General features: G+C 42.2%; 1 protein-coding gene across 4 annotated transcripts in view; it reads right to left on the bottom strand.

The window, feature by feature from the left end:
• The window catches only part of ca10a (carbonic anhydrase Xa), a 304,132-nt gene that overhangs the window by 9,677 nt on the left and 269,948 nt on the right, over nucleotides 1-24,507 (bottom strand). For all 4 annotated transcript variants that reach the window (XM_023993217.1, XM_023993218.1, XM_023993220.1 and 1 more), the window contains 2 exons: nucleotides 13,468-13,653; nucleotides 2,722-2,817 (listed from right to left, as the gene is read on the bottom strand). In XM_023993217.1, the coding sequence (XP_023848985.1) occupies nucleotides 2,722-2,817; nucleotides 13,468-13,653 (282 nt within the window). The remainder of the gene's footprint in view (nucleotides 1-2,721; nucleotides 2,818-13,467; nucleotides 13,654-24,507) is intronic.

Here is a 24,507-nt window from a genome sequence, read left to right as displayed (position 1 = left end):
CACGTTTTATCCACAACTCTCTGTCCATCGTCGTTGTAATCGACTGTGAAGCCAAAATGTTCCCCAACTGGAGATTTAAACGATAATGGAGGATCCTCCAAATCTGGTTTATCGATCCCACCCCTTGCCATCTACTGTTCCCCGCTGATCCTCACAAAAGGGTCATTTGAATTCCGACATTTAAGATTCAAATTTTGATTGCAACATGTGCATAGGCTGTAGTAGTTTTAATGAACTAGCCTGGTGTTTTTTTCAGCTCAGATCTACTCACGAGGCAATGGCATACAATGCAGCGTAGGCTGCTTAGTGTTTATTTTTTATGATATATTCAATCTGGTTCACAGTTCGAACCGAATGCCCCGTACCGAACGGTTTGGTATGAATACGTGTACGGTTACAGCCCTAGTTACTTATGTCTTCTTGTGTTTGCTTAATGTTCTGAGAACATGACTTTAAATAGAACCATGAAGAAACCTGCATAAAACGTTATGCTGAAGTACTGAAATTCCAACAAATGAACACTGTTTCTTAATGTTCTCTGAACACATGTTCTCTCTCTCACCAAGCTCTAAGAAAAATATGGTTCTCAGAACATTATGTGCTAGCTGGGCCTGAGCTGCTTTTAGCTGTCCTGTAGTGCCCTAACTGCAGTCTAAACACCCAGGTGTCCACAGTCAGCTTGGAACACACTTCTCAGTTAAAGATGAGCCCTCTTTGACCCCAGCCCCAGCATCCTAGCCTGTCCTCCATATGCACTCCTCCTCACAATTCTAATTGTCAAGATGTCTTGGTGGCAAAGTGATGAAAAAGAAATGGATGTCCCTCGTCGAGTCTTTCTTTCTCTCTTATTGGAGAATGCACCTAGGGGGTATTCTGCAGGATGTAACTAGAGAGTACTCTCTAATGTGTGAAGTAAAAGTAAAACAATATGGCTTGACGTCAATTCAACACAGTCACAACCTAGATAGTCAAATACAATTGACAAAACTTTGCCAGGTATGTATGGCCCATGCTGAAGGTGACTCAATCTCCATTTAGTGTCTATCTCCACAGCTTCACTATGTCCTCCTCCATTGGGAGTCTGTTTCCACAGGTGATCCCACACAATTACAGTCCCCAATTGTCATTTCTAATGGCGGCTCAGGACACTGACGACCGAAGGAAACCCTTACTGGCAGTCTGAGTCCCTGAACGGGTAACACGGTGTGTGCACAGGTGTGAATGGTCCCCTGGAAACCAGAAATTGGTTCCTTGCGATACTGAAGGTCACCCTCACTTCCCATCTCTTCAGCGGCTATAACAATGAGACAGGACTCGTCTGAGAGCCTTAGTTAAACAAGCTACTTCAAGATGGCTGGAGTTTGGCATCATTACCAGGGAGGGGCAGGCTGAGAAGAACTGGAGTGGATGAGAGGGTGAAGTGTTGATTGATTTCAGGATGACGTACCTCTCTGTCTGTTATAGTGGTGGGAGTGAGTGGTGACTGCTCAAATTACAACTTCTACCACTACACATGTGGCTCATTCAAATATTTTGGGGCGTGGTTTGGTCACAGCTCTTTTTGTGCAACTGTGAGTGAGATTGTCATTCCAGTTGATCTAATCTGTTGTGTTATACATGATATATATCTCTATGGCCAGTGACTGTGTTTTGTGAAAAATTCACGTTAATTGCGAACGGTTGATTAAGTTAGTAGTTCTCAATTCTCTCCTCGGGGACATCCAGCCGTTCCAGAGCTAGGACACATGGTTTAGCTTAACGAATAAACACTAGTGTTGGGGAACTGATGCTTTCACCAAATTGTGCAGAAAACGGTTCATTATTCAGAGCTTCATTATCGGTTCACAATGCACATTAGTGACGTGTGCTGGTCAGCAATAAATAGCAGCATGTGGTTATCAGATAGACGTTTTTTTTAAACTGTTTTTATCAAAACTACCATGGGGCAGCGATAAGTTGTTGTCTTTAGTAGCCTGTAATCAGTTGGAATACCAGGTTTCCATCTTACGTCATTCTTCACTTTTTTGCTTTCAAGTTGACTATTCTTCAAAAACGGAATCTATTACATTATTTAGGATGCTTAAGACAGAAGCTTATACTATACTAAATGAAACACATTATTTGAACAACAGTGTTGCAGAAAGTGTGGTTTCACATAAAACAATTTTCTAAATAGTGTGTCTTCAACAGGATTGGACCTCGTTCCCTCACGATCCAGAATGTTCCATAGTGCCCTACAATACCTGCTATGCTACCAGTCATAGCGAGTAAAACATTTTTTTTTGTTACAGTCTACTTGCTAATGTATACCTGAAATAGCTGCATTTTATCTAGATACAATACTTTGCAAAAGTATCTTGTATTTGATTTTGATACATTGGTCTGTTTGGTATTTTGTATTTGTAACAAGATCTATCTTTTGCCCATATCTGAGAGATAATTACACTGTGAATCTGGAACTGATGCAACGTGACACTATGCCAAGTTAATTAGCCCGCAGGTAAATCCACAGGAGCCTATTCACAACTCGAATGGATGTCCTCGGGTAAATCACACTGTAGTTTCTTTGAAAATAATTATCTTTGCTGCATAATAGTCTCTATTTGTCTTTGCACACGTTCATGTGAAGAAGACTTTACATACAAACTCAAGCTTCTCACAATTGATACATTGAGGCCCATTGTGAGGTCAACGTTGGAGTTGTGAGAATGCCATACCCACCTTCATAAATATAGACACTATGACCAGTCCGTTGGGGCTCTTGGCTGCCTCTGTGTAGTTTGTATACAGCTCGTGGTTGTAGTGTATAAGTTGAACCTGGAGATGAAAAAACAAATGTCAGGAAAACATCTCTCTCAAGTGACCTCACACACATAGACTGTATTAATGGTCATCGGGTCTGGTCTTGAGGAGCTCCAGTGTAGAGGCTTCTGTTCAAGCCCAGCACTAACATAGCTTTTTCCACATAATAAAGTTGTGCTGAGCAAAGACGAATCAGTTATGTCTTAAACAAACGCACTTCACACCTACAAACTCTTCAGAGACCAGGGTTGGTTGGCTTCCACTGTTCATATCTTCTGTTTTGTCAGCCTTTTGAAGTCGTGTCGAGGAAGGTGTCAGTAAAGTTCTACCCACACCTTTATGGTTCTACAGGTTCTTAATGATGTGTTTATGTGGGCTGTGTCTATGCACAGCTAGCTCAACTTGTGACCTATACAATAACAACTATTCAAAGAGAAGCCCACACTGTCTTTCACCAAATCTCTCTGAAACCCAAAGGAACTGCCGAGAAAGTTCTCACACAATACTGTTACTTCCCATATTTTTCTACTTCTCTTGAATCTTGCACTAAGTGGAAAGATGCTGTGTGTTTGCAGATCAACAAAGGGTATTCAGAAGTTGATTCTACCCCATACATTCTCCCTGACCTCTCCTCAGACTTTCTTGAGTTAGCGGTATTGTTGCTGGACCTTGAGTCCGTGTTTGGTTGTTGTCTGAGTCTCTAGTCATGTTGCATTTCTAACCTATAAAAAGTTTAGTGGTTGTTTCTTTCATCACATATATGCCTAGGACTCAAGAACGATTCAGTTTGAATGATAAGCTAAACAATAATGACAATAATACCCTTTTCTAATCTAATAATTTCTCAAATGTTTCAGCCCCCTTCCATCTTCCATCACACCATAAAGAGTAGGCTACTTATGGGGTAGTCCGATACATGTTTGAATACAGAATTGGATACGAGGACATCATATTATCTTTATTTGAATGTAATATTATGTCAACTACAAATGAATCATTCCTGATCTGATTACAAATAACTAAGAAGTTGACATTTTCCCAGATCGTTCTCCCTCTTCCTCCCCTTTCCCGGCATGGTGGCAGGCAGCAATATAACTAAACAAATAGTCGGAGGATAGTAATTAAGCAGAACTCTAACGGGGAGCCGCAGAGCGACAGTTCAACTATAAAAATAATCAAGGTGATGGGAAGTGATTAGGAGCCACGCTGATTTGATGAGAGAGAGAGAGAGAGAGAGAGAGAGAGAGAGAGAGAGACTAGGCTCCCCAACTCCCCCAGCAGGAGATTGGTAGAAAGTTTAGTTTGCGAGAGGTGAAGGCCTGGGTGAGCTGTAGAGGAGTTACATCACAGACACTGCCAAGAGCAACACACAGACAGACTGAAGGGCTGGGAAAGTAGTAATGACAAGGAATGAGAGAAAAAGAGTGAAAGGGGAGAGAAACAGACAAAGGACGGGGTAAAAGAGTAAAATAATAACCATGACCTTACACACACAAACAAGCATGCATGACCACAAAGAAACAGCAAATGGTGAAGTTCCTGTCATCAGCCATTAGTTTCCCACTCTAACCCCAGGTGTTCTGCCTGTTATCATGAGAGCCAGAGAGACTCTGTCAGGGCCGAGAGGGGAGAGAAAGAGAGAGTGGTTGGAGAAAAAGAAAGAGAACAAGAGATAGAGACTAAGAGAGAGAGAGAGAGAGCGAAAGAGTTTATGTATGTGAAAGAGTGACAAGAGAAAACGAGGGAGAAAGAGGTGTCAGGGTTGCGTGCCCAGCCAGTGTTGCTCTGGAGTGGGGTTCTGGAAGGCTCTTTATGGCGTGATGGCTGGACTAGGCCCGGGTTTGGGGAAATATGAAGACAGCAAGTCGATAGCAGAAGAGAGGTGGACAGTGCTAACAGAGAGAGTGAAAGGTGCTGGGCTGGAACTGATTCTCCCCCCTCCCTCCTCCTCTTCCTCTGGATGAATTGGGTTGTAGTCTCATAAAGCTAACACACAGACAAGCTCAGTGTGGCACAGCACAGCACAGGGCAATCAGCCCCTGATTACTACAACAGAGCTAGGGAGGACAGGACAGCCAGGCTGGGGGAACATAACATAACCACCAACAATACTTTTTTTCTCTCTCTCTCTCTCTCTCTCTCTCTCTCTCTCTCTCTCTCTCTCTCTCTCTCTCTCTCTCTCTCTCTCTCTCTCTCTCTCTCATTTTCCCTCTGCTCTCTGTCTCTTAGCAGAGGTGTTAAAAGCGGTGATGAAACTAGTAGCAAGATATGTACAGCACACACACTCCATCAATGTGCAGTTGATTGTTCTGTTAGAAAATAAACCAATAAACATTCTCCAACTGAGAAGTAACTCTGAGATTCAAATGGAGGAAAAAGGAAAGTGACCATTCTCAACCTCTGGAACAGTTAGAATGCAGATGACGGAAAGGAGTGCGCTCGGTCTTTCATTTAAAAACATTTTTTATTCACATTTTACTGATTTAGTTTTTAGTCACGTTCACAAGTTTTGCTTTCTGTGTTACTCCAAATACTTAATGTGGTTTTAATGAGGAAATGTACTTGAGTTCTAAACCAGTGAGCTGCACTGCAGCAGCAAATGTGTTATTCTGTGATCAACGATAATTAGCAAAAGAAGAAAAAGTATTTAAAGAACAGCACTCAAATCAACACCAAAAGTGGATTTTTTCCCCTAAACGTTCTCATTATGTCTCCTAAATTGCGATCAAAATTGACTCAACATTGAGTTTTGAGTGATAAGAATGCCCAAAATTTAGCTTGCTCATTTTCCCAAAAATGTATACTTTTTCACTCAGACTACATGAAAATTGATCCACCCACATACAGCTTTAGCCTATCGGCTAGTTTTACCCTGTCCATACCTAGTCAGGCTGATTCACATCACCTTACAGATTATAGGTCTCCAAACCAACACCTTGCATGTGAGGTGGAAACCAAAGGGTGAGGGCTTATAGCGAAACGCAATAAATCAGATTTGTCTTAGAATAATATATGGAATATCTTAGCACGTATTAAGTCCAAGGTGTTTCATTTTCAGATTGACTGTGAAGGCGCTCTAGGTAGGAGAACAAAGCAGACCAGCACAGCACATTAGTGATGGGGGAACATTTGTATCAAATAAAATAAAAAAGTTATTTGTCACATGCGCCGAATACAACAGGTGTAGAACTTGTCGTGAAATGCTTACTTACAAGCCCTTAACCAACAATGCAGCTCAAGAAATAGAGTTAAGAAAAGATTTACTAAATAAACTAAAGTAAAACATTTAATCAAATCACAAGATATTTACATAACAATAACAAGGCTATATACATATTGACTCGAACAGGTTAGTCGAGGTAATTTGTAAAGTGACTATGCATAGATAATAAACAGCGAGTAGCAGCAGTGTAAAAACAAAGGGGGGACAGGGTCAATGTAAATAGTCCGGGTAGCCATTTTATTAATTTTTCAACAGTCTTATGGCTTAGCGGTAGAAGCTGTTGATGAGCCTTTTGGTCCTAGACTTGGCTTATATAATGGCGCCGGAGTGGATGGCTGCCGTTTTACTGGCTCCTAAACAACAACTATTTTGTTAGTTTTTTCGCATTGTTTGTAACTCGTTTTGTACATAATGTTGCTGCTACCGTCTCTTATGGCCGAAAATCAGCTTCTGGACATCAGAACAGAGATTACTCACCTCGAACTGGACAAAGATTTTTTCTTTATAAGTCGACGCAAAGGATATACTGTTTTGTAAAGACAAGGCCCAAATCCCCATCATCAGCGTGAAGAAAAGACAGAGACCAATGGGGAGGAGGGCGGGGTGCCTTGTAAGAATTCGCAGACGAGTAGATAAACCACCACTCTGTGTTATTGGCCAACATGCAATCATTGGAAAATAAACTGGACGATCTACGATTAAGACTATCCAACCAACAGGACATTTAAAAACTGTAAAATGTTATGTTTCACCAAGACGTGGCTGAACGACAACACAGACAATATAGAGCTGGCTGGCTTCTCCGTGTATCGGCAGGACAGAGCAGCTACGTCTGGTAAAACGAGGGAAGGGTGTGTGTGTCTATTTGTCAATAACTGCTGGTGCGCAATGTCTAATATTAAAGAAGTCTCAAGGTATTGCTCGCCTGAGGTAGAATACCTCATAATAAGCTGTAGACCACACTATCTACAAGAGAGTTCTCATCTATATTATTATATTATTATATACTATTTCCCGTCACAAATCGATGCTGGCACTAAGACCACACTCAACGCGCTGTATAAGGCCATAAGCAAACAAGTTAAATACAGTTACATATCGCAATATTATATTGATACTTTGACTCCAAGTAATGATAACAAATGTAGTTTAAAAAAAGGGTACCGATATCTTCTTTTTAAAAATTGAGCCAACTTTCTTGTCTCTCTGCACAATATGTTTGGAACATCAAATCGCAGAAAAATCGCAGTACCTATAAAATCGTGAGAGTCGCAATAAATCAAATCACATTTTATTTGTCACATGCGCCGAATACAACAGGTGTAGACCTTACCGCGAAAAGCTTACTTACGAGCCCTTAACCAACAATGCAGTTCAAGAAATAGAGTTAAGAAAATATTTACAAAATAAACTAAAGTAAAAAATAAAAAAATAACACAATAAAATAACAATAACAGAGCTATATACAGGGGGTACCGGTACCAAGTCAATGTGCAGGTGTACAGGTTAGTCGAGGTAATTTGTACATGTAGGTAGGGGTAAAGTGACTATGCATATATAATAAACAGCGAGTAGCAGCAGTATGAAAACAAGGGGGGGTGGTGTCAATTGAAATAGTCTGGGTGAACATTTGATTAATTGTTCAGCAGTCTTATGGCTTGCGGATAGAAGCTGTTGAGGAGCCTCTTGGACCTAGACTTGGCGCTCTGGTACCGCTTGCCGTGCGGTCGTAGAGAGAACAGTCTATGACTTGGGTGACTGGAGTCTTTGACGATTTTTTGGGCCTTCCTTTGACACCGCCTAGTATTTAGTTCCTGGATGGCAGGAAGCTTATGTGATGTACTAGTGAAGTACTAGGATGTACGCACTACCCTCTCTAGCGCCTTGCAGTCGAATGCCAAGCAGTTTCCATACCAGGTGGTGATGCATCCGGTCAGGATACTCTCGAAGGTGCAGCTGTAGACCTTTTTGAGGATCTGGGGACCCATGCCAAATCTTTTCAGTCTCCTGAGGGGGAAAAGGTGTTGTCATGCCCTCTTCACGACTGTCTTGGTGTGTTTGGACCATGATGTGATGTGATGTGATTTGATGATGTGTGTTGTGATGTGATGTGGACACTCTCGACCAACTCCACTACAGCCCCGTCAATGTGAATGGGGGCATGTTCGGCCCTCCTTTTCCTGTAGTCCAATGCCATTGGATGAATCCCGGAATATATTCCAGTGTGTGCTAGAAAAACAGTCCTGTAGCGTAGCATCTGCGTCATCTGACCATTTCCGTGTTGAGCGAGTCACTGGTACTTCCTGCTTTAGTTTTTGCTTGTAAGCCGGAATCAAGAGGATAGAATTATGCCAAATGGAGGGCGAGGGAGAGCTTTGTATGCGTCTCTGTGCGTGGAGTAAAGGTGGTCTAGAGTATTTTCCCTCTAGTTGCACATGTTACATGCTGGTAAAAATGAGGTAAAACGGATTTAAATTTGCCTGCATTAAAGTCCCCGGCAACTAGGGGCACCGCTTCTGGATGAACGTTTTCCTGTTTGCTTATGGCCTTATACAGCTTGTTGAGTGCGGTCTTAGTGCCAACATTGGGTTTTGGTGGTAAATAGACGGTTATGAAAAATATAGATAAAAACACTCTTGGTAGATAGTGAGGCCTACAGTTTATCATGAGGTACTCTACCTCAGGCGAGCAATACCTTGAGACTTCCTTCATATTAGACATTGTGCAGCTGCTGTTATTGACAAATAGACACACACCCCCACCACTCGTCCTACCAGACGTAGCTGTTCTGTCCTGCCGATGCATGGAAAACCCAGCCAAATGTATATTTTCCGTGTCGTCGTTCAGCCACGACTCGGTAAAAAATAAGATATTACATACTTTAATGTCCCGTTGGTAGGATAGTCTCGAACAGAGATCATCCAGTTTATTCTCCAGTGATTGCACGTTGGCCAATACATATCATATTGGCACCTAAGTATCGTGATAATATCGTATTGTGAGGTCCCTTGCAATTCCCAGCCCTACAGCATATACTGTGCATAATATTAGCCTAGCCCAGAGGTGTAGGGGTGCTTTTTACAGATAGTAGCTGAGAATGATAGACCCATAACAATCAACACCAGTCAAACGTACACCATTTTCTGCAAGCCGGAACAAATGTGAGAAGGAAAGGTGGATGGGTTATATGACACAGATGGAGTTGTAAAACCATAACTTTGGAGTGTTAATGCCTTTAAATACAATGAAGCTCACCTTGTATCCCCCTTTCCACCTCTCTCCCACGGGCTGGTATTTCAGATGGATGTTTTGCTTTTCAAGTTTGATTATTTTCCCTCTTTGTTCTCATTTCAAGGACGCATGCACAGCCACTGCTCATTTGTAGGCGAAATAACATTTTCTCCATTTCTTTTTTGAAGCCTGCTGCTGGAGCTTTAAGTCATGGCTTTGGTTCCAGAAGGGATGGGCAGGTGGGAAGTGGGGGTATGTGGTGGGTGGTGGTGTAACAGGTGTCTTTTTGGATGGCAATTATTTAAGCAAGCGAGGAACACATGTCAGAAAGAGCAAGATTTGGGAGTCTGTGTGCAACCTACCTTTCCTCTTCTCACCTCCCTCCTCTTCTATCTCTCTCTCTCTGGCTTTGAGGTTTAATTTGGAGACTGTTACACATGTACACTAACTCAATCCTACAGTATGTTAAGAATAGTTTCAATTGACAGGATAACACTGAAGCCAGTTACAATTAAACCACACACCATTTCCTTTCTTTACCACACTGACTATGTAGGCCCAGAGAGCCCCTTCCTACCCTTGCATCATGTGTAGATACATTACTTCAGTCAGAGAACATAGCTTTTTCAGACCACAACGCCCAGCTATCCAACACTCCTCTCCAGATCTCTCCAGAGCCCTCTCTCTCGCCTGCACTCCAGCAATCATAACACAACGGTGACCAAACAAAGAGCAGCCAGTAACTACAGCTCTCTTTTCTTCTGTTCGGTAGCAACAGATTAAATCAAAACAAACCCCTTGGAGGTGTGAAAACGCTGGCGCCGCGACGAGGCAACAACAACAGCGGTAAACAGCGAGCAGAGCGCGAGGCCAACCTCCCTCTGCACGGGTCACATCCCTCCGAGCCCCAGCGTATGCTAAACACTTGTTTTATTAGGATTTGAATATCGGCTCGCCAGCCTCCGTGGGAGAATAAATGATAATAATTAATTTGAATGAATTTGCCTGTCATACCTACAATTATTCTGTTAGCCTACAAATTGGTTATTGTTATTATGGCTGGTGTGCGTGGTGTGTGGTGAGTGACTCAGAACTTATACAGGAGCTGATTGGAAGCCTCTTCAAAACACCCCGCTAATTAAGATAGCTTTTCTTCTGCTGGATCTCGTCTAAATCCTATCGATGATGCTGGATGGCCATAATGTTTTTCAAATTCTACTGATACTGGTTCTTTATTTTTTTTAAGGGAGATCGGAGATCCGATCCCCTTACGTATTTGTATTTATGATAGGACAAATGAAGATACAGATTGTGAGATCGATAGCGAGAGGGGAACAGAAAGGATTTAAAGCAACTGTCCAGTGTTTTTCCAGATTTTTATAAAATAATAATTAAAATACAATAATTAATTACAATATGACGGAAATAGTTTTCCTTCCCAAAAAATGTTAATTCAGTATGTTAAAAATAAGCTTTTCTGTGTTGGAATGGTGTGAGCCTATCCCAACAACAGAATGGTATGGGCGTATACCGGTCATTAAACATATTCACGCAAGTAGACTGCTGATTGGCCATCTCAGTCAATGAGCCAACATGACATCATGTTCTATGAGGAAATAGCAAGTCTTTTTGAAACAGTCTGTTTGAGATAGAAGTTTGAGGTTGGGTGTTTTGTCTCTATATGCTTTGGTCACCAATACGAGTATTGGACAAGTCAACAACATTATTTGTGGCGTTCTGCATTACCATCGAATAGCCCCCGTGATATGCAACTTTTCAGGGAAGTTAGGAACAAATATACACAGGCAGTTAGGAAAGCTAAGGCTAGCTTTTTCAAACAGAAATTTGCATCCTGTAGTACTAACTCAAAAAAGTTCTGGGACACTGTAAAGTCCATGGAGAATAAGAGCACCTCCTCGCAGCTGCCCACTGCTCTGAGGCTAGGAAACACTGTCACCAGCGGTAAATCCACTATAATTGAGAATTTCAATAAGCATATCTCTATGGCTGGCCATGCTTTCCACCTGGCTACCTCTACCCCGGTCAACTGCCCGGCACCCTCCACAGCAACCCGCAAAAGTCCCCACCGTTTCTCCTTCACCCAAATCCAGAGAGCTGATTTTCTGAAAGAGCTGCAAAATCTGGACCCCTACAAATCAGCCGGGCTAGACAATCTGGACCCTCTCTTTCTAAAATGATCTGCCGAAATTGTTGCAACCCCTATTACTAGCCTGTTCAACCTCTTTTTCGTGTCGTCTGAGATTCCCAAAGATTGGAAAGCTGCCGCGGTTATCCCCCTCTTCAAAGGGGGTGACACTCTAGACCCAAACTGCTACAGACCTATATCTATCCTACCCTGTCTTTCTAAGGTCTTCGAAAGCCAAGTTAACAAACAGATTACCGACCATTTCGAATCACACCGTACCTTCTCCGCTATGCAATCTGGTTTCAGAGCTGGTCATGGGTGCACCTCAGCCACGCTCAAGGTCCTAAACGACATCATAACCGCCATCGATAAGAGACACAACTGTGCAGCCGTATTCATCGACCTGGCCAAGGCTTTCGACTCTGTCAATCACCACATTCTTATTGGCAGACTCGACAGCCTTGGTTTCTCAAATGATTGCCTCGCCTGGTTTACCAACTACTTCTCTGATAGAGTTCAGTGTGTCAAATCGGAGGGCCTGTTGTCCGGACCTCTGGCAGTCTCTATGGGGGTGCCACAGGGTTCAATCCTCGGGCTGACTCTCTTCTCTGTATGCATCAATGATGTTGCTCTTGCTGCTGGTGATTCTCTGATACACCTCTACGCAGACGACACCATTCTGTATACTTCTGGCCCTCTTTGGACACTGTGTTACCTAACCTCCAGACGAGCTTCAATGCCATACAACTCTCCTTCCGTGGCCTCCAACTGCTCTTAAACGTAAGTAAAACTAAATGCATGCTATTCAACCGATCACTGCCCACACCTGCTCGCCCGTCCAGCATCACTACTCTGGATGGCTCTGACTTAGAATACGTGGACAACTACAAATACCTAGGTGTCTGGTTAGACTGTAAACTCTCCTTCCAGACTCACATTAAGCATCTCCAATCCAAAATTAAATCTAGAATCGGCTTCCTATATCGCAACAAAGCATCCTTCACTCATACTGCCAAACATACCCTCGTAAAACTGACCATCCTACCGATCCTCGACTTTGGTGATGTCATCTATAAAATAGCCTCCAACACTCTACTCAACAAACTGGATGCAGTCTATCACAGTGCCACCCGTTTTGTCACCAAAGCCCCATACACTACCCACCATTGCGACCTGTACGCTCTTGTTGGTTGGCCCTCGCTTCATACTCGTCGCCAAACTCACTGGCTACAGGTTAAGCCTCGCCTTATCTCAGCTCACTGGTCACCATAGCAGCACCCACTCGTAGTACGCGCTCCAGCAGGTATATCTCTATGGTCACCCCCAAAGCCAATTCCTCCTTTGGTCGTCTTTCCTTCCAGTTCTCTGCTGCCAATGACTGGAACAAATTGCAAAAATCTCTGAAGCTGGAAACACTTCTCCCTCACTAGCTTTAAGCACCAGCTGTCAGAGCAGCTCACAGATTACTGCACCTGTACATAGCCCATCTATAATTTAGCCCAAACAACTACCTCTTCCCCTACTGTAGTTATTTATTTTGCTCCTTTGCAATCCATTATTTCTATTTCTACCTTGTACATTCTTCCACTGCAAATCTACCATTCCAGTGTTTTACTTGCTATATTGTATTTACCTCGCCACCATGGCCTTTTTTTCCTTTACCTCCCTTATCTCACCTCATTTGCTCACATTGTATATAGACTTATTTTTCTACTGTATTATTGACTGTATGTTTTGTTTATTCCATGTGTAACTCTGTGTTGTTGTATGTGCCGAATTGCTATGCTTTATCTTGGCCAGGTCGTAGTTGCAAATGAGAACTTGTTCTCAACTAGCCTACCTGGTTAAATAAAGGTGAAATAAATAAAAATTATTTGGGTATGAGTTAACAGAATATGAACTTTTAAAAGTGAGATTTTCACTGTACTTTATGGGCATATGCAGTTGGCCGAGCCAGGGCTTAAACTCTTGCCGCCAACGGGGCATATATGACCCATAGTCAAGAGCGTTACCACTAGACCAAACGCAGCACCTAGTTCTGATTCTAAGTCCCTTGCCCTCATACCTCTCCTGAGAAGGCCTGTCCGTTGAGAAGGTGTTCAGAGCCCTGTCCGTCCTCGCTGCCGAAGTGTAGCCGGATCTCCTCCAGGCGATGGCTGTACGTCATTGGTCCACCAGAGATATTCACAAGGTGCTCCTTGTCCATTCGCAGTGAGACATGGCGACCCGTGTTGTACATGGTCCCGCCCACCTGAGGACAGAAAGAAGGAAGAAGAGATTTAGTAATCAATTAATAAACCAAATTTGAACATCCCAGTGTAAAGGACACACGTTAGAAGTCAGTAGGGGAAGGTGTTTGACAATTTCACTGCTAACCGAGCACCCATGTTCAGAGGGTTAACAGTAGCATGCCCCCAAATACTTGAACCAACATACTATACTGCTGTCTCAGTGACATGCCTGTTCGCATAACAGAAAAACTCATTAGAATCTCTAGCATTCACAAGCACTTCTGTGATTCACTACAGAGAAAATTTGACAGTGTTACCTAGTGTTAATTTTTCTGTGCAACATTTCTAGTTTTGATTCAGGTGTTAAATGAACTATGTAAGTTTTAAATTCACACTCATTTGTGTACAATATCCCCAGTGTTGGTGTTTATAACTAGTGTAAAATGAAAACCAAGTCCATCCTTAACATATTTACCAGCAAGCTCTATTGCAGGTAGATTTTTTTGAATTGTTAGTTTCAATATCTATGTTTTTGCATGTACATTGATTGATTAATTAATATTATGCTACTCAAATATAAATAATAGTTTTTCTAAACGAATCCAATCTGCTACTTTGACTTATTGCACCCGTTACTGCAACGGTTGTTCCAGTTTAAATGGTTCAGGTAGTCTTATTTCTTAATGTTCCAACCCGGCAGTCATTCTGAGTGCAGGTTGCAGGTGAAAATAATTTCTAAATGTTGAATATCCCCACTCTGGCTAGATTCCAACATGAATTAAATAACTTTGCAAGCATTTTTATGTGACTTGCAGGCCTAAAAACTATGAATTTCAGGCCACTGTATTAGGTTAAAACTAGGTCATCAAAATAAGGCCTTATTAAATACTTGTTGTATTGTGTTTAATCTAATTGGTAACATATTTCCTTACTTTTTCACTTGGTGAAGGACTAGTGATGTTACATTTGATACCGGAGCTCTGAGGCAGGTGTTAAATTCGCTAAGCAGTTTAGTTTGAAGCAGTGTGCCGATACCTGTATCGCTTTATCAGAAGCACGTGATCAATGACGTCCGAAGCTTTTTTTTGTCAAACAACCACCTGATTGGTTTGGTATTGGTTTTGGCAGAAGACATTTACATTACATTTAAGTCATTTAGCAGACGCTCTTATCCAGAGCGACTTACAAGTTGGTGCATTCACCTTATGATATCCAGTGGAACAACCACTTTACAATAGTGCATCTAACTCTTTTAGGGGGGGGGGGGGGGGTTAGAAGGATTACTTTATCCTATCCTAGGTATTCCTTAAAGAGGTGGGGTTTCAGGTGTTTCCGGAAGGTGGTGATTGACTCCGCTGACCTGGCGTCGTGGGGGAGTTTGTTCCACCATTGGGGTGCCAGAGCAGCGAACAGTTTTGACTGGGCTGAGCGGGAGCTGTACTTCCTCAGAGGTAGGGAGGCGAGCAGGCCAGAGGTGGATGAACGCAGTGCCCTTGTTTGGGTGTAGGGCCTGATCAGAGCCTGAAGGCAAAAGGCTACGCTGCGAACTTGCTACGGCGTGTCGACCTCATCTATAATAATTTGGCTGTTCTAAATGATTTTGACCAACAGGAACCTCTAGTGTACACCGTGTTGATCAAAGCCTCGAGTAATGAACCTCTTTTTGACACGATTGGCTGGAAATGCTTCAGGAAGCTTTGTTTCCTCATCACTACATAGGACTAAAAATGGATGAATGCACCAACAACCATGTCTCTGTCACTAACACAAACAGTCATAGGTGGTAACTCTACAATTCACTCAAAAGATAATGCACTCAGGGAAATATGCAAATAAGGCTTTACACTAAGCAGTGTGTTCATTTAACACTGAAAAGTGTGGACCCATATAGACACTGGACCAGCGTTAAATGTAACACTGTCAGTGTTGATTTAACACCGGAGAATTTGCTGTGTGATTAACAGTCTCAAGGCTTAGCGTGCTACAGCGTCTAAGTACGAGAGACAATGTTATCTGAAACAGCAACCCTTCAAAATACAAAAGAGATGTGGAATTATAGGGGAGGAGGAAGATAAAAACACAACACGAGGGGTACGGGTTCAAAGACTGAGGCCGTCGGAATCCCCTCGGAATCGATTGGATCAGAGGCTTTAAGGGGAAATGCAGCCATACAACAGCAGTGAATAACGATCTTTATCAGTGGATGTGTTTATTTATTTATATTCAGTAGTTTCAAAGTGAACCGTTGGTATTGCAGGCACGATTCTACGAGAGCTTCCATAGCTTATATCTCGCTCTTTTTTCTCTCTCCTCTCTCCACTGCTCTCTCTCTCTCCCTCTCTCCCCTCCCCCCCCCCCCCCTTTCCCCTTACCCGTCCCCCTCAAATAGCCCCCCCCCCTTTCTTTTTTCTCTCTCCTCTCTCCACTGCTCTCTCTCTCTCCCTCTCTCTCTTACTCCCTCTCTCTCCCTTCCCTTTTACCACTAGCCTTCAAAAAGACCCCCCCCCCCCCAAATTCCCTGAGAAAGAACTCTGCTCACACATCGTAAATATTTCATAGAGCCTTTGAAAAATCTATGATTTGAAAGGGGATAGAGAGAGCGCCCGGGAGAGAGAACGTGGGAAAGGGAGGGAGCGCTGGATCAAGTGCCGACGGCAAAAAAGGTAGAGCAGCACTTTGCAGCTCTGCTGATCTGGCCGGTTACCTCAGCGGCGTCGGAATTACCCCTGAAAAGGCTGGAACACCTCAACCCCCCTCAAGACAACTCACCTACTCAGCTCACCATTATGCATGAGGACAAGGCTGAGGTGAACGTGTCATTATGTGGCTTTTTCAACTCATATAGAATCACTGTGGCTGTGTAATGAGCGACGCGGGGGGATAATAGGATGAAGTTATGTAGCAAATCAAAGAAGCAAGATTATACACCTCAAAAGATAATGATGTAATTTACAACATTGTACGGCGGGAGGGGATTGACTACTGAATAGCCTGAAGGATTTTCTCCCCACATCGTATCCAATGTTACACTTCTATGCAGTACGCTGCATACACACACGTGGTCCAGAATAACAAGTCTTTCCATCCAATATCTGCTCCTGTGGTTGAGTGCACATCCCAGGATAAATGGCTAAAGGCAACGGGGTAAAAAACGAGGCTAGTGGAGTGTGTATTGAGCTGGGCAAGGAGAGAGAAGTGATGGTGTACGGCTATCTGTCTCATAGTGATACGCTGATAGGAATAGAGAAACCCTCTAGACACTCAAATCAAATCAAATTGTATTAGTCACATGTCCCGAATACAAAAGGTGTAGTAGACCTTACAATGAAATGCTTATTTACAAGCCCATAACAAACAATGCAGTTCAAAAATTCAAAATACGATTAAGAATAAGAAATAAAAGTAACAAGTAATTAAAGAGCCGCAGTAAAATAACAATAGCGAGATTATATACAGGGGGGTACCGCTACAGAGTCAATGTGCGGGGGCACCGGATAGTCGAGGTAATATCTACATGTAGGTAGAGTTATTAAAGTGACTATGCATAGATGATAACAACAGAGAGTAGCAGCGGTGTAAAAGAGGAGGGGGGATGGGGGGGTAGTCATATAGTCTGGGTAGCCATTTGATTAGATGTTCAGGAGTCTTATGGCTTGGGGGTAGTGGCTGTTTTATAAGCCTCTTGGACCTAGACTTGGCGCTCCGGTAGAGAGAACAGAAGCAGAGAGAACAGTCTATGACTACGGTAGCTAGAGTCTTTCACAATTTTTAGGGCCTTCCTCTTACACCACTTGGTATAGAGGTCCTGGATGGCAGGAAGCTTGGCCCCAGTGATGTACTGGGCCATACGCACTACCCTCTGTAGTGCCTTGCGGTCGGAGGCCGAGCAGTTCCCATACCAGACAGTCATGCAACCAGTCAGGATGCTCTCGATGGTGCAGCTGTAGAACCTTTTTAGGATCTGAGGACCCATGTCAAATCTTTTCAGTTTCCTGAGGGGGAATAGGTTTTGTCGTGCCCTCTTCACGACTGTCTTGGTGTGTTTGGACCATGATAGTTTGTTGGTGATGTGGACACCAAGGAACTTGAAGCTCTCAACCTGCTCCACTACAGCCCAGTTGATGAGAATGGGGGTGTGCTCGGTCCTCTTTTTCCTGTAGTCCACAATCATCTCCTTTGTCTTGATCACGTTGAGGGAGAGGTTGTTGTCCTGGCACCACACAGCCAGGTCTCTGACCTCTGACCTCCTCCCTATAGGCTGTCTCGTCACTGTTGCTTTGACACTGGTCTAAGGTCAGTGTTGCATGATTTGGCAAGGACACTGATCCTAGATCTGTGCGTAATGTACACTAATAGCCAAAGTGCAGTGATATGGAATTACATTTCAGCTACCGATAGCCAAACCAACGATTCTACCATTTAAAAGACAGAGGATATTACATCACTTGAAATACATTGTGACAGCAACATTGTGGATTGTTGCTAACTTCCACAGCCATCCAACATCCATACAGCAATGTGTTGTGTGTGAATTATGCTATCATATAACATGGCTCAGGTATCGTCAACAGTCCACTGAGTTATTTCACTCCACATCTCAAGCCATAATTTGTATTAATGAATTCAAAATCATATGAGTAAATGCTTTGCTGCACTTTAATTTCTTAACTTGACAGTTTTATGTATGACGTCCCGTGTTGCTTTGACAGATCTAATCGCCACGGGAACCAGCCTGCTCAGCTTTGAAGAGGGAACATTTTCATTTTTATTTCATTTTGTGTTTGTGTTTGTGTGTTTGTGTGTTGATATGTTGACTCACACAAACACACAAACACATTGATAGTAAACCACTGACTATTAGACTCATCAAAAGTATGTTTTGTCACTTCACACAAGTTCTTCTCACAAGGCACAAGAAACAGAGCGACAATCTAGGCTGAGAATACCAACACAGTGTGTCATCCGAACCAAAGCATCCATCCTCCACATCAAACCACAATCACACTAACATCTCTAGTAAACAGCATCTCTATTGTGGTTTCCTGACAGCTGACATGTCTGTTCTCTCTTAGACAAGGACGTTGGTTTCAATACCACAGGAGTATACTAGCCAACAGAAGAGAACAACAATCAGCAGTGTGCATTAGGGGAGGGGAGTGTTTTGTACTTACTTGCTTGTGTGCATTTGATATGCGATCACAAAGCTCTATTCTATAGTACCACTCCACCACCTGCTGCTGGAGTGGACAGAACATGAGGAGGGTGGGAGGGAGAAGAGTAGAAAGCGAGGAAGATCATCCTCACAGAAGAGAGGGGAGGAGGGATGGAGAGAGAGAGAAAGAGAGATAGAGAGAGAAATTGGGAATGGGAGTCTTTGACTGAGCATTTCTAAAAGGATCCTCTCGAAAAGTGTAAATGGAAAAGTTCATTCAAGAGGTCAAGCTATTATTTTCCTCGAGCTTCATCTCTCCTTCTCTAACTCGACACCGCAGGATTTGTTAAATCAGAAAATCTAACATGTTTTTAATTTGTTTACATTGATGTTTTCTACAGAAGACAGGATATCCTAAAGCCAATTAAGCTGTAATGATGACCACAGCAAGGAAATATTGTATTCAAGGTAATCATCCCGACAAGGTAAACATGTTATAAAAGAGATTGCTGTGTGTGTGTCTAGGGGGCCTGGTACTGTATTACCAGCTCAGATACAATATCAATAATATGAAACGACAACATCACAGTAATGAGGAAAAAAAGAACAATCACGTCTACTAAACACACAGATCAATATGGTGATATTGATACAAGACGATCCTAAATGTTCTATTATTATGATTGCCGTATGGTGTATCATTAAGAACATAACGGCACACAGCTAATGTTGCCGGTGCATGTATCAACTGGACCATAACCATAACTCCAGGAGCCATGGACTACAGGCAACATCCATACCTGCTGTAGTTGGCGTATGTGACCAATAACATTTGATTTGATTTGAAGAAGACAAACAGAACAATCATGTCTACTAAAAACACAGATCAATATGGTGATATTGATACAAGAGGATCCACTATGTCCCACTATTATGATTACCAGAATTTCATATGTTGTATCCTTATTAACAGAATGGCTATTGTAGCTGGTGTATATGAAGATGATTGTAAAAAAACATATATGTTCACCCTTTTAAATTTTGTCATTTCAATGAAAACGTTGAACTCACCTGTCCCTGACTTCTCCTAAATATGTGTATTTTACACTAGCAGTACTTCCAGATAAATATCATAAAATACTAAATCTTTCCGAGCATTTCATTCTCAAAGCGCCATCACGGTCAAAATGACTGTATACATATTTAACAGTAGAATAGCCAGGCCTCGGAGTACTAATAGCCACCAGTCAAATAAATAAATTGAACTAGAAACGCCTGTCCTCGTTGGACCCCCCTTCGTGCCAATGCCATTTGGTTGTGTTTATGAAGGTCTTAGGTAACATTAGAATACCAAATGTAAATATTTGAAAGAACATAATAGTGAAAATCAACACAAAAACAATAATGGCATTTTAATATAAATATCAATATGACAGCGGCTAAAAATAACCTATTATGGTCAGTGATTGGACACATTATTTTGGACCTCTTCACGCAACAGTTGGATCTCATTTAGCTGCTATCGCTTGTCCTAACAGTCACCACAAATCCTCGTCACTTTACCTGATTGCAACACTTTCCACAAACAAGTGGCTTGCAGCTGAAACAGGTGTAGTGGGTTCTGTTCGGAGTGCATCTGCCCACCGTAAAGTTTGTCCTCTCCGGGAGCTGTACGCAATTTGGCGCAATGGCTCACGTGGAATCTTTGCTGCTGCTACTGCTGACTTGGCCCTCATATGTCGCTCAAGTACCCTGTGTGCCAGACTCATGATGAAGTCTCTCATGCTCACAGTGTTGTTTATGCATTGCTTGAACAACACGTGTGCGTCAGTGGCGGTAGGTGCTGTTTAAGATGAGGGAGGATAAAACATTTTATTTATGAACATGGCCTTATTTCTACTACAGCATATCAGATGACTGTCATTCATATTCCATTCACCCAGCTCAATCTAACATCGATAGGTATAGGCTACTACATGATACTAACATTGTCCCTGTACCCATTATGAGGTTAATACAACCTACCCTATGAACAAAAGTTTACAACGTAGGTGCACAGGTTGAGAGAATTGTTTTGTAATCAAGGTGACAAACAGTGACACATTCAATACCGCCTTGCACACTCTTTCCTGATCTAGCTGATCTAGGGTGTAATCATTAGTCTAACAGTTGCAAATGAGAGTTTCTATCGGACAAATTCATGTTTATCCCCGTTTTGTTCCATTTGCTTCCGTTTAAGAAAAGTTTTTCAACAGAATTGGCCAAATGAATACACCCCTGATCACACGCAAACACTATTCACTTTCATACCAGACATACACAAACAACTCGTTGTATATATAATTCCTTCTCGCATCTATCTATGCGCTCTCCTTCGTTCACCTTTCCCTTGGAAAAAACCTTTAAAAGCAAATCATGACCGCTAACTGCTACACATAGCCTACATCGTTGCCATGTCATAGCTAAAATAGCTACTAGAACTAACGTGTCTACCGCTACAATCATGCAGTACAGTGTAGTCAGCAGCAATCAGTTTAGCGGTTACACTGGCTGGCCCCGGTGGCAATAAATTAATAAAACCAAAAGCTTACCCTGACTTGGAACAGTTCAAGTGTTGGATAGCCATAGCCTACTAGCTAACATAGCATCCCTCTCTGTTTCAGCCAGGTGTTTGAGTAGGCTAAACTAGCTAGCTGCATTTGACAATAGCTAAGTAAGGGGAAAAAATCTATACTATGTAATATAGTTAGCTCTCCCTCTCTCTCGCGCGCATCTCCTTAATTTTGGAAGAAATTATTTTGTCCAAAACTGTTCAACTATTGTCTTTCTCTCTCTTTGAGTCAACTACTCACCACATTTTATTCACTGCAGTGCTAGCTAGCTGTAGCTTATACTTTCAGTACTAGACTAGATTTTGTATTGAAATCAATGTACCCAGAGGAGGACAGAAGCTAGCTGTCCTCCAGCTACACCATGGTTCTACACTACAGAGTGCTGCTGAGGCTACTGTAGATCTTCATTGCAAAACAGTTTATCTAAAAATGCTAACTTTTTTTATGTTTCACTATTTTTATAAAATTCACTGAGGATGGTCCTCCCTTTCCTCCTCTGAGGAGCCTCCAATGGTGTGTGTTGATAGCAGCCAAGTCAAGCATGTTGTAGAACCAGTAGCGGTGCATGGTTAAAATCATTGGGGAAGCCAAGCCAGAAAAAAAGCCATATTACCACCTGTGTTGTGATAATTGCGTTGTTTGCTCTATAACCTGTTAGTGCATATGCCTTGTGACCGTGATATATAGGCCTAAGGCCGAGACAATAAGAAGACACAGTGACAGAATAAATTCAACCACACCTTTGTTTCATCACAAAACCGGAAAGCAGCAAACAGTTCCATGACCTACAACATGGTCAAGCAAGTTTCATGTTTTCAACATTTTCAGATGACTAAACAACCATTGATTTACAACCATGGAGAGTTACCGCAAGTCGAAAAGAAAACAGGCGCTGCCTCAACTATTCCAGCACCATTTTCAATTCAACATTTCAACATCATCAACTCACCTATGCTTAGTTTAATACAGTGACAACTAAAAGATACCAAAAAATTATTTAGTCCAACATAAACAAAATATGATGCGGCTGTCCATGGTACTGATTTGTGTGTGTGTGCTTGCAAGTAGAAAAACATGCTGACCTACCCTACTTGTAGAGAAATTCCAATGACACACTTTTAGTTTTTGTTGTACTAGGCTACCTGGCTAAAATGCTTGCTCGCTAGCCTAACTTCCTTCATGGGCAACGATGATCCAGGCCAGCTAGTTAACATTAGCCTAGTACATCAAGCTACATATTGAATTTCATCCTCTCAGGCCAGGGGCACAATTTATGGTTGGATCAGAATTGTCGTTATAATCATTGGCCAGTATGGAGAATTAAGTAAACTTTCTGCGTTTGATGTCATGTGATTGGTGTGAAGCCAAAATCCAAACCCTTAACCCTTTTTTTTGGTGCGCCAGGACCATTCACAGTTGAGCTCACTCAGTTTAGCTCAACGCTGAATGTCTATTATTTTATTTGAAATGCTCGCTGGCTTCCCTTGCATTCAATGCTACGGCAACAATGTCTTCCCTTGGCATCCATAAGTACCCGCCACTGTGTAGAACATAGCAACAGGCCAGCGCTGAGTTCCTCCTTTCTCCTAGTACAGCAGTGCCATCTGATCCGAAACATGATCCAACACTCTGTTACCCGATATGGATCCTTTCCCAGATATGGAAAGCCGTTCAGAATGAATCATCAGCGATGTCATGATCCATTTCGTCATTCGGGATTGAACCAGGGTCTGTAGTGACGCCTCTAGCACTGCGATGCAGTGCCTTAGACCGCTGCGCCACTCAGGAGCCCCAGTGTTATACTGTATGTGCGACGTAGGCCAGGGATACCCATAAAAAAATGACATGCCCTCCTTAAATTGGTTATAACTCCAGTTCTGTTTGTGATATTAAGATTCTATCAATGATAATGTTTTTTTTATACACTTATTTGGAAAATTCAAGGAGGAGGGGGACATGACTATAAAAATGTCAGAGTAGTTACACATTTAAAGTTGTTTTGATTCATTATGATGCTCTCTGCCTTCCTGGTGTTCATATACACAATCACAAATAAATCCATTCATATTTATTTTAGGAAGACCTTAAAAACATGATATCAGGCAATTTATTTCAACAGAACAGAATCGCATGTTTTGAGTGACTGTCACCAGAAGCCTACTCACATGAGGAATGCAAGGAGCCAAGGTTATTCTAGGAAAAAGTTATATTTTGAAACAGAGACCATTCATGCAATCTGTACAGTTGTTTGCCAAAAGTAGGTTAATTAGAAACCTTTGAATCTGCTCTTTCTGATAAGGTATAGTCATCAAAAAGAATGGCCTGCATGGACCTCTCTACGATGATATGGAAGAAGTGCTATTCGGTAAGCACTGTTCCCTACTTTGTCAATTTACGCTGTGCTGGTGAGCTGGTGGCTGCTGCCAACATACTGACTCATCTCTAGCCACTTTAATAATGGAAAAATGTATGTAATAAATGTATCACTAGCCACTTTAACCTCTTGACGCTAGGGGTCAGATTTATTATTATTATTTCTTTCAAATAACGTTTCCCAAGGTAAACGGATTATTTCTCAGGTCCAGATCGTAGAATATGCATATCATTTACAGATTAGGAAAGAAAACACTCCAAAGTTTCCAAAACTGTCAAAATATTGTCTGTGAGTATAACAAAACTGATTCTGCAGGCGAAAACCTGAGAAAATCTAACCCGGAAGTGATATTCTTTTTTTTAAATCTGTGTTTCCTGGCCTGTCTTTCTTCCATTTAAAGGGGTATCAACCAGATTCCTTTTCCAATGGCTTCCTCAGGCTGTGACCAGGCTTTAGACATAGTTTCAGGCTTTTATTTTGAAAAATGAGCTAGATRTTTCAAAAGTAGTCAGGTGTCCTCTGAATAGTTCCTGCGCGCGAGAGGGGAGTTCRCCATTTTCTTTTTCTCTCTTATTGAATAGGTTACGGTCCGGTTGAAATATTATCGATTATGTTTGTTAAAAACAACCTGAGGATTGATTATAAAAAACATTCGACATGTTTCTACGACCATTACGGATACTTTTTGGAATGTTCGTCGAACGGAACGAGGCTGTAGTTTTCTGAACATAACGCG

Source organism: Salvelinus sp. IW2-2015, linkage group LG8 (genome assembly GCF_002910315.2).
Source record: "Salvelinus sp. IW2-2015 linkage group LG8, ASM291031v2, whole genome shotgun sequence".
Classification (NCBI taxonomy): Eukaryota; Metazoa; Chordata; class Actinopteri; order Salmoniformes; family Salmonidae; genus Salvelinus; species Salvelinus sp. IW2-2015.
Note: the sequence above shows the minus strand (reverse complement) of the source record. Positions and strands in the feature narration are given on the sequence as shown.